Source organism: Amblyomma americanum, chromosome 8 (assembly GCF_052857255.1).
Source record: "Amblyomma americanum isolate KBUSLIRL-KWMA chromosome 8, ASM5285725v1, whole genome shotgun sequence".
In the NCBI taxonomy this organism is placed as follows: Eukaryota; Metazoa; Arthropoda; class Arachnida; order Ixodida; family Ixodidae; genus Amblyomma; species Amblyomma americanum.
Genome location: NC_135504.1, coordinates 61,074,916 through 61,090,518, shown reverse-complemented (window position 1 = coordinate 61,090,518; position 15,603 = coordinate 61,074,916). Strand labels below are relative to the sequence as shown.

The 15,603-nt window shown below is 45.0% G+C and overlaps 1 protein-coding gene and 1 long non-coding RNA gene across 2 annotated transcripts; both read left to right on the top strand.

Annotated features, from left to right (window-relative positions):
* Window positions 1-1,707: 1,707 nt before the first annotated feature.
* LOC144102420 (uncharacterized) lies at window positions 1,708-9,850 on the top strand. Its single transcript, XM_077635700.1, has 5 exons — window positions 1,708-1,909; window positions 3,205-3,302; window positions 3,386-3,743; window positions 5,426-5,529; window positions 9,771-9,850. Exons 1-5 carry the CDS (start codon window positions 1,761-1,763, stop codon window positions 9,848-9,850), a joined length of 789 nt encoding a protein of 262 aa, XP_077491826.1. The 5' UTR covers window positions 1,708-1,760.
* Window positions 9,851-10,051: 201 nt separating this feature from the next.
* LOC144101144 (uncharacterized) lies at window positions 10,052-15,574 on the top strand. Its single transcript, XR_013307941.1, has 3 exons — window positions 10,052-10,080; window positions 11,255-11,278; window positions 15,493-15,574. It is a non-coding gene; the product is annotated as an uncharacterized LOC144101144 (long non-coding RNA).
* Window positions 15,575-15,603: the final 29 nt, after the last annotated feature.

The following is a 15,603-nucleotide window of genomic DNA, read 5'->3' as shown; positions in this document are numbered from 1 at the left end:
AGGTTAGGAAATAAGCCACGACAAGGTGATTGCCGCAAGACAGGAATGAATAGAGGCCGCTGGTAGTGGTCTTCCACAGGATGAAAACTTGTCTGCAGGGCTGCTACTGATAATAACTGTTCTGGTGCACATTTAAACAAAGGTATCAATTTGATAAACGGTTTGTCGGACCCAATATTAAGACAAAACATTCTTTTTATAACTCCAGGGCTGCTGCACCAAGCGGAATCGCGAGATGCTTCAGCAGGTGCTGGAAACCGAAGCCGCCGCCTGTGTTGCCGCAAGACACTAAGTCCAAGACCACAGAAGGCAAGATGCACTTTTCACAATAACAAAATGTTTGCGGAGGAAAAATTACATGACCAATATTACTGTGAAACCAAAGCTAATATGGGAGCGACCCACAAGGAGCTGCAGCAGCGATGACTGTATTAACCTGACTGGATTAAGAGTAGTCTGCTACACGAGGCTGCGGCGCAAAGCCGCAACCTTAGCAAAAGTTTCTAATGACGCGGCGGAACTGTCGGCATAGCGAGGGAAACGTTTTCTGGAAGTTTCGTCGTCTGCAATTAACTTGGAGAGCGATAACAAGTTTTTATGGTAATTTCACTTGTCTAGTGCTGTGGAATCCCAAAATAGCTCAGAACACCATCATACTGCCAAGAAAACTTCATCAACTGGGCAGTTTTGAGGTGGAAGAGAAGATTTTCCCGCCCTGCATAAGCGCAGGAAGCTTGGTGTTCCTGCCAGCCTCAGTAACGAACGAGAGCTTGCGCCGAAGAGCGCGAAGCGTTACGGTTATGCTCCTCATTTTAGCGGCACGAGACAAACCTCAACGCCCCGCTTCGGTTAGATGTACAATAGCAAGCTTTGTGCGCTGAGATATATAGGCGCGTAACCACCTGGTTAGCAAAGGGTGCGCAAGGTCAATGAACTCCCGTCCACTAATTCAATGAAAAGGTAGTGAGAATTATGAAGAGCCTGTATGATATATGACATGCGCGGTTTGACACCACCTCAGAATAGAAAAAAAGGAAAAATAAAACGAGGAATAATACCATTAGAGGCGGGAAATGAAAGTCAAATTGGTTACTACGGCCCCGCAAACAAAAATGCTTGACCAAATGTTTGTCCAGCCAACATTTACTTTTTACTGCATTTCTTCGCCTCACGCTTATCAGGTTGTGCGCCAATATTCATACATCAGTAGTTAGGAACACGTTTTGGTTATGTTAGTCGGTTATGTTGGTTGGTTATGTTTCCTTTCGTGCAGTGCAGTTATGCGGCGTTAACGCTGACAAATCTTTCCGGCGAGAAGGATGCCGTTGCATCGCCTACGGAAGAAAAGCCAGGCGAGACGAATATTTTTCAGTGGTTAGGAGCACGTTTTAGTTATGTTAGACGACTATGGTTATTTTAGTCGACGTTTTGACTATGTTAGTCAGTTATGTTTCCCTTCGTGCAGTGCAGTTATGCGACGTTAACGCTAATTTTTAAGGCGAGAAGGATGCCGTTGCATCGCCTATGAAAGAAAAGCCAGCGAGACGAATATTTTTCAGTGGTTAGGAGCACGTTTTGGTTGCTAGTTGACTATGGTTATGTTAGTCGACTATGGTTATGTTAGTCGGTTATGTTAGTCGGTTATGGTTCCCTTCGTGCAGCGCAGCTATGCGGCGTTAACGCCGACTAATTTTTCAGGCGAGAAGGATGCCGTTGTATCGCCGACGGCAGAAAAGCCAGGCGAGACGACCGCGGCTGACATGCCCACTGACGAAAAGGCAGGTGGCAAGGCTCCCGACGTGGTCCCTCCGGGAGATCAAGCAGCTGCCACCAGCACCGCTGTTGTGCCTTACGAGGAAAAGGGAAGTGTAAAGATCACCGTCGATGTGCCACCGGTGGATAAGCCGGGGTAAGTTTCATCCTTGCAAAACAACCCTTTTTTCGTTGCTGCGTTTGAGATTCGCTTCAGCTGCAAGTTTTCTCGAGCTCTGTGGTAGGGATTTTGGGCCATATTCTGTAACGATCCTTTTTCCTTCCACTGCGTTTAATCCTAGCTCTGTCATTGGTCGCTGCTCCCCTTGACGTAGGGCGTTAGTGCAGACGTCATGCAGGTCATGACAGAAATATGGCTATGATGCAACCTGGTCGCACAGACGCGGCTTGAGCCCTTGTGCCATTGGCCGACCGGCGCAGATGTTCACGACTGACGGCGAATGACGACTCGATTGACACGCCTGATGATAGTTACCACCCCTAATTGTCTTTCGTCAAATAAACTAAACAGATTGAAATATGATTATGGCAACAATATACTTCACGACAGTGGAGAAAAAAGACATTCTCGAAAGGGACACTTTAGTGCCCACACTCGACCGAAATCATATTGGGATGTCAGTGCACGTTAAAGATCCCCAGGTGCTCTAAATTATTCCTGAGCCCTCCACTACGGCACCTCCTTCTTCCTTTCTTCTTTCGCTCCCTCCTTTATCCCTTCCCTTACGGCGCGATTAATTTGTCTATTGATATATGAGAGAGATACTGCGGCATTTCCTTTCCCCAGAAAACCAATTATATATAATTTACCGAACAATGCGCCTACTATAAAAATTAATAAAAATGCACATATTAGGAGATGGAAGTCTTCGATGAAAAGAGAAAAATGGTGGGCAGGTTATTCGGGAAGGCTCCGTAACAGGTCCGGCAGCAGCTAGAGGCTGAGTACAGTACACATGGCCGTCTATTCAAAGGTGAGATTACTATCTTGTGGGAACTGGTCCTAACATAATGTTATGTAGGTTCGTGGCACAGTCCATAAAAGAATGCTGTTAGGTTAGTGTTTAGGTTTCTGGGGTTTGATGCACACAGGCAACTCTGGCTCTGAGGAATGCCGCAGTGGAGGCCTCCGGAAATTTCAACCACCTGGGATTCCTTAACGTGCACTGTCCTCGCGCAGTCACCTGCCTCTAGCATTTCGTCTCCACCAAACTCGACCGCTGTGGCCAAGGTCGAGCCCGCGTCCACCGGGTCAGCAGCCGAATACCATAACCACTGAGCCACCGCGGCGACTTATGTTATGTATAAATACTACTGCATCACAGAGTAATAGTTATTCGACATTCCGTCATACAGCAGAGAAAATATCAGAATCATGAAAGCTTAACAGTGATCAATATATACATATGAATAAAATGTGTGTCATCGCAGGGCAGCTCCACCACGCAAACCAGGATTCTTTTCTCGCTGGTTTGGCTCGAAAAAGGCGCCAGCGCCGATCGAAGCGACGAAGGCAAAAACTACAGACGGTAAGCTGCGTAGCTCTTCGTTTGCGTTGTCTTCTCGTTCATGTGATGTCGATAACGCTGCTTCGCGTGTCTTTCATGTGAAGAGCCCTTTGTCGCTGTGGTTCCGGAGGAACACCCGGGTGGCACGGTCAGCATAGACATGCCTACGGTAGATGAACCAAGTAGGAAGACAAGCACCGAGGTGCCTTCGCCGCATATAACAAGCGAGGTAGTTAGCGTGGATGTGACCTCGCTGGAGAAGCCAGCTGAGAAGATTGAGGCCGGCGTGCTTTCTGCCGAGAAACCAATTGGAGAAATTGAGGGTGGTGTCTTCCCTGCTGATAAGCCAAGCGGTGCGGCGACTGTGGAAATGTTTTCGACGGATAAGCCAGTCGAGAAGACCGAGGCTCAAAAATCCGGTGGGAAGACTACCGTTGATGTGCTTTCGGCGGACAGACCAGAGTAAGTGTCGCAACTTTAACATGCACCTAATTTCTCGCTACTCCTGCTATACCGTCTAGTTTTTACAGCGACAGCTGTTTGGCGTTCGTCCCTGGCTTGCGCGTCGTAGTCGTCCGGCGTAAGCGGTAGGTGCGTTACCATGGTAACCATGGTAACACACCCGCCGGTTACCATGGTAACTCTAGTATGGTTATCATCCCGCATGACACCACGTAGGATGTTTTAAGGCCTTTATTAATGATGTGCGTCTGGTTGTGTCTCGTCTGAGGTCACCTTCTGTCACGGCCAACGTGAGTCGCATTAGCCTACGGGTGGCTCTGTTTGGAACAGTCGCCTGCCAAAACTAAATGCCCACACAGCTTTCACTGAATCTCGCGTTACATAGTCGTCACTATCCTGTGGATTTTTTGCTTGCTTATTTGAAGAAAAAAAAATGACCGACACAGCCACAAAGTCTCGGTTGTAGAGGACATCTCTGTGTTTCAAGGACCAACATGCCTATGGCTGCCTTTTTGCATGTAACGGTCACAATTAAATTTCATGATGATACATTGATGCCTGGTCACAAGGGGGCAGGTGTTCGCTGACCAGTAGTGGTATGACAAATACCTAACAAAACGCAACGCCTGGTCACGTTAGTTTCGAATCTACCTGCCATATCCTTCCGCATCGCGTCCTTTGTTCCTCTTTAGCCGGGTTTCCCCACCCCGAGTTATTTACCACAACTCCTACTACTGCATTTACTACTCCAGCACAGCTGCACTACAACCAGGCCTATAGATGCTATTCTTTGCTCATTACAGATAATTTTGCGCAACGACCATGCCGCTTTCAGCATTAGCCTAAGCCAGTCGGACGTCAGAATTTTGATCGTTTGTTTTCTGTCGCGCTCCCGGCAAACATTTTAGCGTTATTGTGTAGCGACATCTGTCTCTATCATCGATGGCAATTTTGAAGCAATTTTATCAGCATATTCAGAATATCCATGCATGTCATCTTACTCCAGCGCCCAATGGAGTAACAGCTGCGCGTCTTCCTGGTGAAAGAATGTCCTATTTTGTGCAAGTGCGTGAGGGCACACGTCAGGTTTTTTTCTCCGCGGTTTATAGAAGTAGTGCGTTTGGTGCCAGGTCTACACCCTTATACAAAAGTTGCAAGCAGTTATCGCCCTGACATGCACCTTTTGATTGCTCCATATAACATGCCATTAGTCAGTTTGTTCGGTAGTTGGAGAACACGACTACAAATATTTCTTCAGTAGAATTAAACACCACAGCACATCATCGCGTCCCTTAATTAATCGTAGTTATATAGAAATGCCATGTCGAGATATATCGTACACGATTCTGAAGAAAGACATATAAAGAGTAATTCAGTACTTTTATGTGCGCTACGTGAGTCAAGAAATTGAGTGAGAGAAGATGTAAGCGCTGCATGCGTTTCTTTAAATCTCCGCCACTTTCATTCCATCCTTAATTCATTTTCTCAGTATAGCGTCAACGTCTCTGGCCATTTTAAGATCTGTTCAGAACGCGCCTTTCATTAAAACTACGTATAACTCCTGCCAAGCCACTCATTGAGGGTCCGAGAGGTGTTTCTAAGCGTGTGATGGCAGCAAGTTATGTACATTACATTTGCCGATGCTCTGAGTGCAGTGGGTGCGCGCTGCCATTGCTTTGCAGGTCAACCGTGAAGCAAATCTCCGGTTCCGCCAACCGACTTGTCTTCCTTGTCGTCGCCTTTCTTCTGGTGATTGTAATCATTGGTTTGATCGGAGCACTTTTAGGTATGTGTAGTACTTTACATTGCATCTGCTATAAGCACAAATTTACGCTAAGCAATGGTTTTCCTCTTAATGTTTCGAGAAAAAGAATATGGGCGAAGGCCACAACCCGCTGAAATTTGACTTATGGATACCTGGGGAAGCAATGCCATTGAGAGGGTATTCTATTAATTTAGGTGTACTCCTCTGTTATGTCGCACGGAAAGCCATTGAACGTATGACAAAACCAAAATATACAACTCGGGAGTTGGTGGATGAGTTGGGCGCTGTAATTCAAGCAGAGACTTCGAGTGTTTTCCTGAGTTTTCAACTTTGTGGCAAAAAAAAAGCAATTAAATCACAATCGAATATGGCTTGTCCACATTCGTTAGTACGTGGCAAGAGAGTAGAGGGAATAATATATTTTAGGGGCTATTACTGTGCCATTGTCGTCGTCATGAAAGCACTGGAGCGAAAGGCTGGGGAAAAATCAAAGATGGCAGCGTGAGGCGTAGTCGAAACAAGGCGGCCATCACCAAATGCTATGCAATTTTTTCCAACAGATTTAAGCTTATTTTTTTGACAGCACCATGTGTAAAAACCACATTCCCTGGCCGGAGATCCTGTGGTTGGTGTCCACACGAAATATTCGTCACGTGGAAAATTTACTTGACATTGTACTTATCCCGCAAAAACTGCAGACCGGAGAAAATTCTGTTGTCCGACTACAACCCCCTTCACATGCAGGGGATGCTGAAACCCGGGGAGAATACATGAACTCCTTTAAACTTATTTTCGTTGAGCACCTAGCACCGATCAACGTAGCCGTAGATTGTAAGCTTAAGAGCAATCTGATGTCGGGCACAATTAGCACTTATTTTAGGGCATTTTTCAGCGGTGTTTTCAAGACATGATTTCTGGTAGCCTCTGTATTATGTTAAGGCTACTCACCTTCGCGATTTGGTGTTCATCGTGCAAATTTTTGTAGATATGTACATTAATTTATCACATGACCCTGACTAATCACATGACTAATCATGACATGGCATGACTAATCACATGATCCTCCCTTCACTACGGCGTCTCTCACAGCCTGAGTCGTTTTGGGACGTTAAAATTCCATAAACCAAACCATTTCGCTAACACAATACTGAAAGGTCACCGAAACGCCAAAGGTCAATGGTCGTGACCCTGTTGTGTGACACCAATATGGCCCACAAGGTTAGGCTGGAGGGCTTAGCTGTAATGCGACTTATAGCCGTGCATGACCTCTAACTCGGTGAAGGTCAAATGTTTAGTGCCGCGCGAAGCGTGGCTCCCCTAGCGTAGTGAAGCTTTCGCTTCAGAATTCATCACCTGCTGGAAGTCGGGCACGCCACATCACTGACTGCGCCTAAGACGCTATGTTGCATCACGTTCATTATCATAAACATAACTACGCCCACTGGAGGTCAAAGGCCTCTATCGTAACTACTCCATTTAGCCATGCCCCATGTGTTTTCCGTGACATTAGGGATTTGGCAAAGGGCAACGGCAAGCGGCCGGCAATATCCTGGTGGCAGTGTGAAGCACTTTGTTCCCCGGAACAAAAATATGAGCACAGCATGGCGGCACGAGAAAATCCTTGTTCAAGGAAGTAGTAACGAAAAGAACTGCCTATATACGTGATTTGCGCGTTTTCTTACAGGCTTGTTTAAATGTTTGCCTTTTTTCCCAGAGTTATCCCAAGTTCAATGTTGCTTTGTTGCTTCCCTACAACAGGACACCCTGGGAAGAATTGTGGTAAGCGCATATAGACGACCATGGCCTTCTTGTGGCCTCTGTTCTTGTGTCAATCTAAAACTGCGCGACAGAAATGCTGTAGAAACAAACAAGTTTTTTCTGCAGCGTCCGACGGAAACAATTTAAAAATAAACGTTTTCTGTCTTGAAGATCACTTTTTCGCTCAGTAATATCGCTTATAACGAACGCCTGAAAAATTGTTGCTCGAGTTTTGTGCTTCTCGGTTTAACTATGCTCTGAGGAAAATTTTTAAACGTAACAGTAAGGTACTTGTGTGCAATTAGAGATCCGCAGCTGGCCTTGTAGAATATTTCTCATTTTCGTACCTAACAATGCTGGACAAACGCATTTTTGAATTTGGAAGAATATATGAGTGCAATTTTTTCATATATTGTAAGATTTTACTGTAACAATCGATATATCCGTAGATCTCTCTGTCGGCACGCTTGCATTCTTTTGCAATTAAAGTTTTTACTCCCCTCAAAAGCATTCCACATTGGGTTTTTTCTGGCAGTCTTAACTGATCGATGCGAGCTATGTAAACGCTATAAAATAGAAATTTTGCTACTTATCGGAAGAATGGACCATTACTTTATATATTTCTATACCAGTACTTTACAGTTTTCTAATATTCAAAAATAACGCCCAACAACTTTGCACATGAGAAGATATTCGTTTCGTCAGTGTAGCAAGGAAAATTCAGACCGAAGCTTCGAGAATATTAAGCTATCGCAGCCTGACCCATAAATAGACGTCATTCGGAGGACCGCGACTTACTTGGCCAACGTCCCGTCCGGGCCACAGCCACGGGTACTTAAATAGGTGGTTTTCAGAAAATTCACGCCCACACAGCAGCACAGCGAATGCATGAATCCAGAATCTTTGCTCGTGAGCCATTTCGCTTGCTCTTTTACTTTAGGGGTTCACAAACACAACCATAGCTTTTTGGTTGGCTCCCATGTAAAAAAAAAAGGTCGATTTGCCTAGTTAGGCCAATTGCAAAACAGACGCGTTAGGAGTTTGGTTTTCAATTCGGTTAGGGTGTTCAGATCCAGCACTGACGAATGGCAGTTGTTCGGATAGAGATTGAAATTGGAATTGAAAGTTTATTTCTCTAACAAACATTACAGTGAGAAGAGGGGACACTGGGCAAAAAGCTGCCTGAGACATCTTGCAGTAGCACCCAGTGCTCCAGGCATACATTGACAGCAGTATTTTCGCATACAACAAGCTAGGGTACAACATATCTACCTCAGAAAAGAGGGGAAAAAGGAAGGAAAAGAGAAAAAAAGAAAAAAAACTAGAAAAAATGTGTTAATAACCATGTACATGGAGTTGGTAATTCTCTCCATTCATAGATCCCTGGGAGTCTTCCAACCACTCCTGTCGCAGTGGTGCAGCGGTCAAGCGATGCGCCACTGCCCTTCTATGGCAGGCGCTGCCATCGGTGGGACTTGGGTTGCTTGGGTTCGGTTGCCGCCCAGGTATGCCTCAATACACGATGGGGAGATGATCAGCCTGCCACAAAACAGGCTTCACACAAACACACAACGGCTAAATGCGGGGAATGGCCACTATGAGTGCTAGTGCACTAAAAACAGAATTAGAATGCTCTTACATAGACTAGGAGCAGGAACAGCTGCTAGGTATCATTCCGTGAGTTTTATGGTACCAGCGAAAAGAGAGCACTGTGTGCAAAAACATTCCACTGCGCAGCGCAGCGGTATAGTTGTTCCCCCTGCGTTGTTGCGTAGGTAGCTCAGCGTTAGCGTCTTCCTTTTGCATTGGCCGAATGCAGCGTCTCGAAGCCTTATACTAGGCATGCAGAGGCCATCCGGTTGATCAATCCCTAACAACAATTCCCTTAGACAGTTTATGGACTGTCCATAGACTTTTGTCTATAAAGTCTATATATACATTCTACAGACAGATCCCACGGACCAGTCTACAGGCGATACAAAGCCTTTAGAGAATCTATACACAATCTATCGATTTACGGTCATACACTTTTAGCACAATTTTGTCTATAGACTGCCTAGAGACTATGATTAGACAAAAAGATATATACAGAAGGCCAATACAGTCTATAGGAAATCTATAGACAGCATATAAACCATTGTTGTAAGGTATGAGTCAAGAGCGACAATTCGTCCGAAGTTTTCAGATGTTGCGCTGCAAGTTCCGCCACTCGAGTTTTTTAATTCGTCTTTTTTCAGATGTTGTCAGAATATCGAAAACGATTTGCAAAATAGTTGAAATCTGGGCGAGTTGGTATATAGGCGGAAAAAAACAGTCAAAAACAGACGAGAGACAAGAGGAGGAATTCGCACCACAACGATGGGACTATCTGGATAGTTCGGATAGATTCACACCGCAACGACTTGATAGTCCAGTCGTTGTGGCGTGAATCTATCTGAACTATCCAGATTGTCCCGTCGTTGTGGTGTGAATTCCACCTCTTGTCCCTCCTCTGTTCTTTACAGTTTTTTTGTCAAAAACAGACGAGGGACATGAGGAGGAATTCACGCCACAACGACTGGACTATGAAGTCGTTTTTGTGTAAATCTATCTGGACTATCCAGATAGTCCCGTCGTTGTGCTGTGAATTCCTCATCTTGTCCCTCGTCTGTTTTTTTACTTTTTTCACCTAAAAAAACAAAGCGCGAGCTTACGCCGATGGAGCCCGGCAGATGCATTCTGGGTAATACGAGGCACACAGGTGCTCAGCAGGGCAAGCGCGCATTCTAATCAGCATGTTTGTTACAGATAAGATCGACAAGCCGCAGCCTCACGGTGAGTTTGGCAGTAAAGTAAGCAAGTGCAGTAGGAAAAGCATTCATTATTGAATAAATATCGTTAATTATATGGTGTTTATCATTAGTAAAATATTTTTTTCTAGATGCGGCTGCCTTGCTAACTACTCACTGAATCATAAGGACAGGCACCCGCTGACGCATGCGTAATGAAATGTTATGACTTTGGCTGTATGGCACAAACATGTGCCGTGAAACTAAAGCTAGAGACAATAATCTACAGTCTGTAAATTCTGGCTGCGATCCTTTGGAAAGCGTTTTTGTTCGGTATTTGCTTGGTCCGCGGCAGATTTTCTCTAACCGAAGACCCAGAAAGAATTATTGGAAGAATGCACGTAGCTGTCTTACTGTTTACTTAGTAATTTCAAGTCCCAATTCTACACTCACTTTCTTCTTATTTGCAGCTGTAAAGATGCTATATGGCAATATCATGTCACGTTTGGGAGTTATAGTAAATACCGAATGAAAAAGCTTGGAGTTTTCTTCACCACATTTTTAAACAAGAAAATACGAGTACATCTGGACGCCAATCCTTAATAAATTGGGATCAGATATGAGTTTGTTTATTCGGATAAGGACTTTCGCCATTTGCTTCTATCACACGGGCATTTTGTAGACATTTTGGTAGTGTAGAAATTTGATGGAGCAGGTTGAAAATTGCAACGAATTTTGCAAACGTTAATTTCACAAGCCAAAATAGCAGAAATGTTTTCATCGCACGTGGTGTGAAAATAAGGATAACTAAGGTTAAAAGAAAGAAGGATTTATAACGTGGACCATAAACTCCAAAACCCGACAGGACTCTTATGCCGCAATACGAGAGCTTTCGACGTAATACTTTGCCTCACGGCTCAACTGCGCAATGCTTGATTTTTTTTTTAACACTGAAGCTTGACAACGACAGAACACTGACTAGCGACAATCATCTACAGTATATGAATTCTGGCTGCGATTGTTATGTCCCTGCCTGTGTCCCCTTTCTACCTGCCGTTCATTGCGCTGTAGTCACGGAATATCGAAACCAACTCGCCGAAAAACTTAACTTTAGAACACTGAAACATACCGAGGATGCGGGGGCTTCTTTACGTGGAGAGGTTTGTTCTTTACGCTGCCCTGTAAATAATCCTTGTCATGCATTTGATCTAATTTTTCAGTTACACCAGACCAGAAACCAAGCCGTAAGATAACCTTCTAAGCACTAATAGAACTTTTATACACTCACGAGAAAGTTAATGAATTTGCACTGACGGTGGGTCGACGAGACTGTTCATGTGTTTTAAAGTTGTTCGTATGTTTTAAAGTGGTCGTTCTGTTCTTAAAAGGGTTCCGATACCGGCATAAACAAAGGAAGTCGCACTCAACCGTTAGAGACACGAATAAAGTTGATAAAATTCCGGAGTTCTGTTAAGGAAATGGCACGAGAGTAGGCAATTTATGTTTTGAATAATATTCAGTGCATTCTCCTGTGACGCGCTCCTCCTTCCTGGGTTAAGAGGAACGCAATCAGCAAGCCACTTTTGGAGATAGCAGCCCGCCACTGTCAATTTTTTTAAATCACAAAATACATCGACCAAGGGATATCTCGAAAGTTACTTATGCTTTATCTGGGATTTTACTTCGTTGTGTTTAGTAGTGTTAAAAACTCTTACCTCGGTTCATACTGACATGGTTCTAAAAGAACACACACAACACAGGATACGGAACTAGTTCATATCTTGTTTTGTCTTTTTTGTGAAGTATTTACCATGTCTGAAGCCTTACACCATCTAACCAGACAACATGCTCTACTCAAACTGATACGGTTGCTACTAACCGCCGGCTACAAATATCTAATTGCAACCAGGCTCGTAACCGTAGTAGTTAAAGGTTTTTAATGAAAAGCATACTAACTAACAGGATTCACATGTTTTCTCATGTTCTCCTACAATAGCATACTCTGCCTCAAAGGCCATCTTTGCATCCCGGAAACTATTTCTAACAATTCCTGGCGGGCTTCTCTGAAAGTCTCTTTCACTTCTGATGTAGTACCTTAGATTTTATCCTTTCAACCAGTGTATGTAGAATTTTTTTATTCCAGATTTTAGCAACGCTCAGCGAGCCTACAGACTATGCATTCTACGGTTATCGCCCCCCTTCCATAACTTATTTCTTGCTCTCCATCAGCATAGTTCTGTAGCGATAACTAAATTACGCTAGCATTTCGAAGCCTTCAGCGTGGCACCCCTTGAGCTCCGTGGCTGGCCACGCGGTGCGAAGAACGTGCCGGCGGAGTGACGCGACGATTAATAATAATAATAATTGGTTTTGGGGGAAAGGAAATGGTGCAGTATCTGTCTCATATATCGTTGGACACCTGGACCGCGCCGTAAAGGAAGGGATAAAGGGGAGAGTAAAAGAAGAAAGAGATGCCGTAGCGGAGGGCTCCGGAATAATTTAGACCACCTGGGGATATTTAACGTGCACTGACATCGCACAGCACACGGGCGCGTTTGCGTTTTGCCTCCATAAAACAGCCGCCGCGGTCTGGTTCGAACCCGGGAACTCCGGATCAGTAGCCGAGAGCCCTTACCACTGAGCCACCACGGCAAAATAACATTTAGTCATTATGCAGTTGAGACTTTTTCTCTTCGCCTGGCTCAATTTCAGTTCTACACATTGTGCCAAACTCCAGCTACTTTGCTGTTTCAGACAAGGACTCTTAGGCATTTGCGAGGGTGTTGTGCTTACTGGGATCATTGAATATCTCTGCGATCAGGGCCCATGTTCCAACTTGCCCTAACCACTGAGCCACCGCGGCGGGTGCGCGCCTAGCCGCCGATAGTGAATCCACGTCCAGGGACGAAGAAGGAGGAACACCCAGCGAAACGGAGCGGCGATAGACTGACTTTGCAATTCGACTGAGCAAGTTCCACTCGACCACCTGTAGCTATCGCGTCGCTCCAGGTTTAACCAGAGCTAAACCACAGCCAATCTTTTTTACACGCGTTTACTGAGTATCTGTATGAATATTCGAAGTTTTATGGTGGCGCATCAAACGCCATGGTAAACTCGTTTATTGATTGAAATAGTGCAAAGTAGATATCGTTTCAAACTATTAGAATATATTTTCAAGTTTTTGAATAGTTCAGAAACAACAGGTATGAAGTAACTGTTTTGGTTTCTTAGGCTATGGTTTGAAAGAAAGCACCGATTCCGGTAGCGTACAGTCTACTACGCATTAAAAAAGGGTTCCTGGCCGCAACAATGTTCATAGGCCACAACCTTGTGTTGCTGAAGACATCTGGGGGCAAATCCACGAAAGAGTTCGCTTTGCCGTGACGTAAATTTGACGTAGCATCGGGGGGAGAAGGATGGAACGAACACTGCGGGGTGCGGGGGGACGAGGGGGCAAGCAACAGCCAATCGGCTTTGTTGGGCGGTCCCATCTCGGCTGTTTGTATGTTTAAGGGGCTATATGCTAACTTCGGCGCGTTTTTAACCTCTCGTGCCGATACGCACGATTGCCTGCGCAACGGCCAAAATCGTCCGGCTCACAGACGACTGCGGGAGCCGTATATCTGCCTCGCTGTAGACTGTCGCCTGGAAGCCCCCGGTAGCGAAGAACCGTAGCGCGCAGAGTATTTTGCGCTCTGTGGTGAGCGCACTTTTCCTCGTTGGTCCAAGGTGGGGGTTTTAGCTCTTCGCATAGCCGGCGTACAAGTCCCTTCGACAGCCTGAAATGCCTTCGGAAGGCATCGTCGCGCATGTCGAAAGGATTGTCATGCACGCGCGACCGCCGATGCCGCCGATAACATTCGCTGAGCACCGCCAACAACAGCGGGGCGACGGGAGGCGCCGGCATGTTTCTTCTCGCGCCGAAGCGAACACCACTTTCAGAGTTCCACACACAGCGACCGAACGCGTTCGATTTCACTTCATTGACATGTCTCGCGACGTAAACAAAATCCGTGGTCCCGCCTCCGTGAAGTGATGTCACCGCCAGCGGTGACGACACACGGCCAATGGGGCGAGGGGGCGAGAGAGAAAGCGAACGCGTTCCAAAGCGAACTGTTTCGCGGATTCGGCCCCTTATTGCATTCTTGGTCCGCATAGTAGGGCCTTGTGTTCTTCACATTGCTCCCAGACTTCTATTGAGCAGGGTGGAGCGATCAAAACATGTCCAATCTTTCATATGCTCATTAAAATAGTTTTAAATATTTATTTGTTCACTGCTACTGTGTTCGCTATTTCTTACATTTCAGCATTTCTGATTCTATGATGTGAATGTGCTCATATTTGAACAGCGGTTTATAACAACTGTCGAAGACCAATTTTATTCTTAGCAATTGATTGGTTAATCTTCTTTCATTTTCTGTGGTACGTACTTCTCACCAATGCCAAGGTCTTGGTCTAGTGCAGCATTTCTATATTATTGACAAAAACTCTAGAACGTATTCGCCGCAGTAGGTTCCTTCTTCGACTGGTGGCACTAGTCCAGTCTTCTATTTCCAACGATGCATTACGGTAGTGTACATGACTTTAATCTAACTTTCGAGTTCTTAACATCTACAATAAGAATTAAATAAAATGCCAACAAGACCGTTTCATCGTAAACAGCAAACGAAAAGCAAAGAAAGTCATAGTAATGGGAGGACAACTACTAACTCGCTTGTTTATCTGTATGGTTGCGCAAAGACAGAGTTAATTGCGCAGAGTGGAAGTGTATTTCATCTCAACCAAAGATAAGTTTCGTGTTTCTGATTTTCCGCTTCTGTTCCCTTCGCACTTTTTTTGACGCTGGCAGTACATATTTGGTTAACCCATGACATGTTTACTTTTATTCAGTACTTTTGCCTCTCTAACACGTCCAGCTCTTTCGTAACTGATCTCACCTGCAGCGAAACCTTATGCAGATGTAAATTTATTAAAATCACTTATCAAATAGCCTCCTCTCATCATCATCACCGTACTTCATGAGGAAGTGTTGTTATTAGAATCATCGCTCTATTACAGTTGCGTTAGGCACAGTGTAAGGATGATTGAATTGAACTGAATTGGTTTTTGGGGAAAGGAAATGGCACAGTAGCTGTCTCACATATCGGCGGACACCTGAACCGCGCAGTAACGGAAGGAATAAAGGTGGGAGTGAAAGAAGAAAGGAAGAAAGAGGTGCCGTAGTGGAGGGCTCTGGAATAATTTCGACCAGCTGGCGATCATTAACGCGGACTGACATCGCACAGCACACGGGAGAATTTTGCGTTTCGCCTCACCAGAGTGTGAACGCTGTTGAAAACTGCATTACCTAGTACTGACATTTCTTCCTTCTTTTGTGCACTTCGCTGATTTCATGTCTTGGTAGTTTTTTTCTAACGCGCATATCTTATCGCGCGATTATTCTTTCTTTACCACGCAGGCAACTACACACTTGTCTGCGTATTCGAGTACTTGCGGGACTCCCTGTGGAGCAAAGACATCCAGTGCACAGACTACGTGTTCGTCCGTATGTTCAGCCTTGGAACCAACA

Excerpts from the sequence above, each read along its gene's own strand:
- LOC144102420 (XM_077635700.1), top strand. The coding sequence starts at position 1,761 with ATGCCCACTGACGAAAAGGCAGGTGGCAAGGCTCCCGACGTGGTCCCT. Across the intron at positions 1,910-3,204 it reads CCACCGGTGGATAAGCCGGG|GGCAGCTCCACCACGCAAAC; the intron begins GTAAGTTTCATC and ends GTGTCATCGCAG. Across the intron at positions 3,744-5,425 it reads CTTTCGGCGGACAGACCAGA|GTCAACCGTGAAGCAAATCT; the intron begins GTAAGTGTCGCA and ends ATTGCTTTGCAG.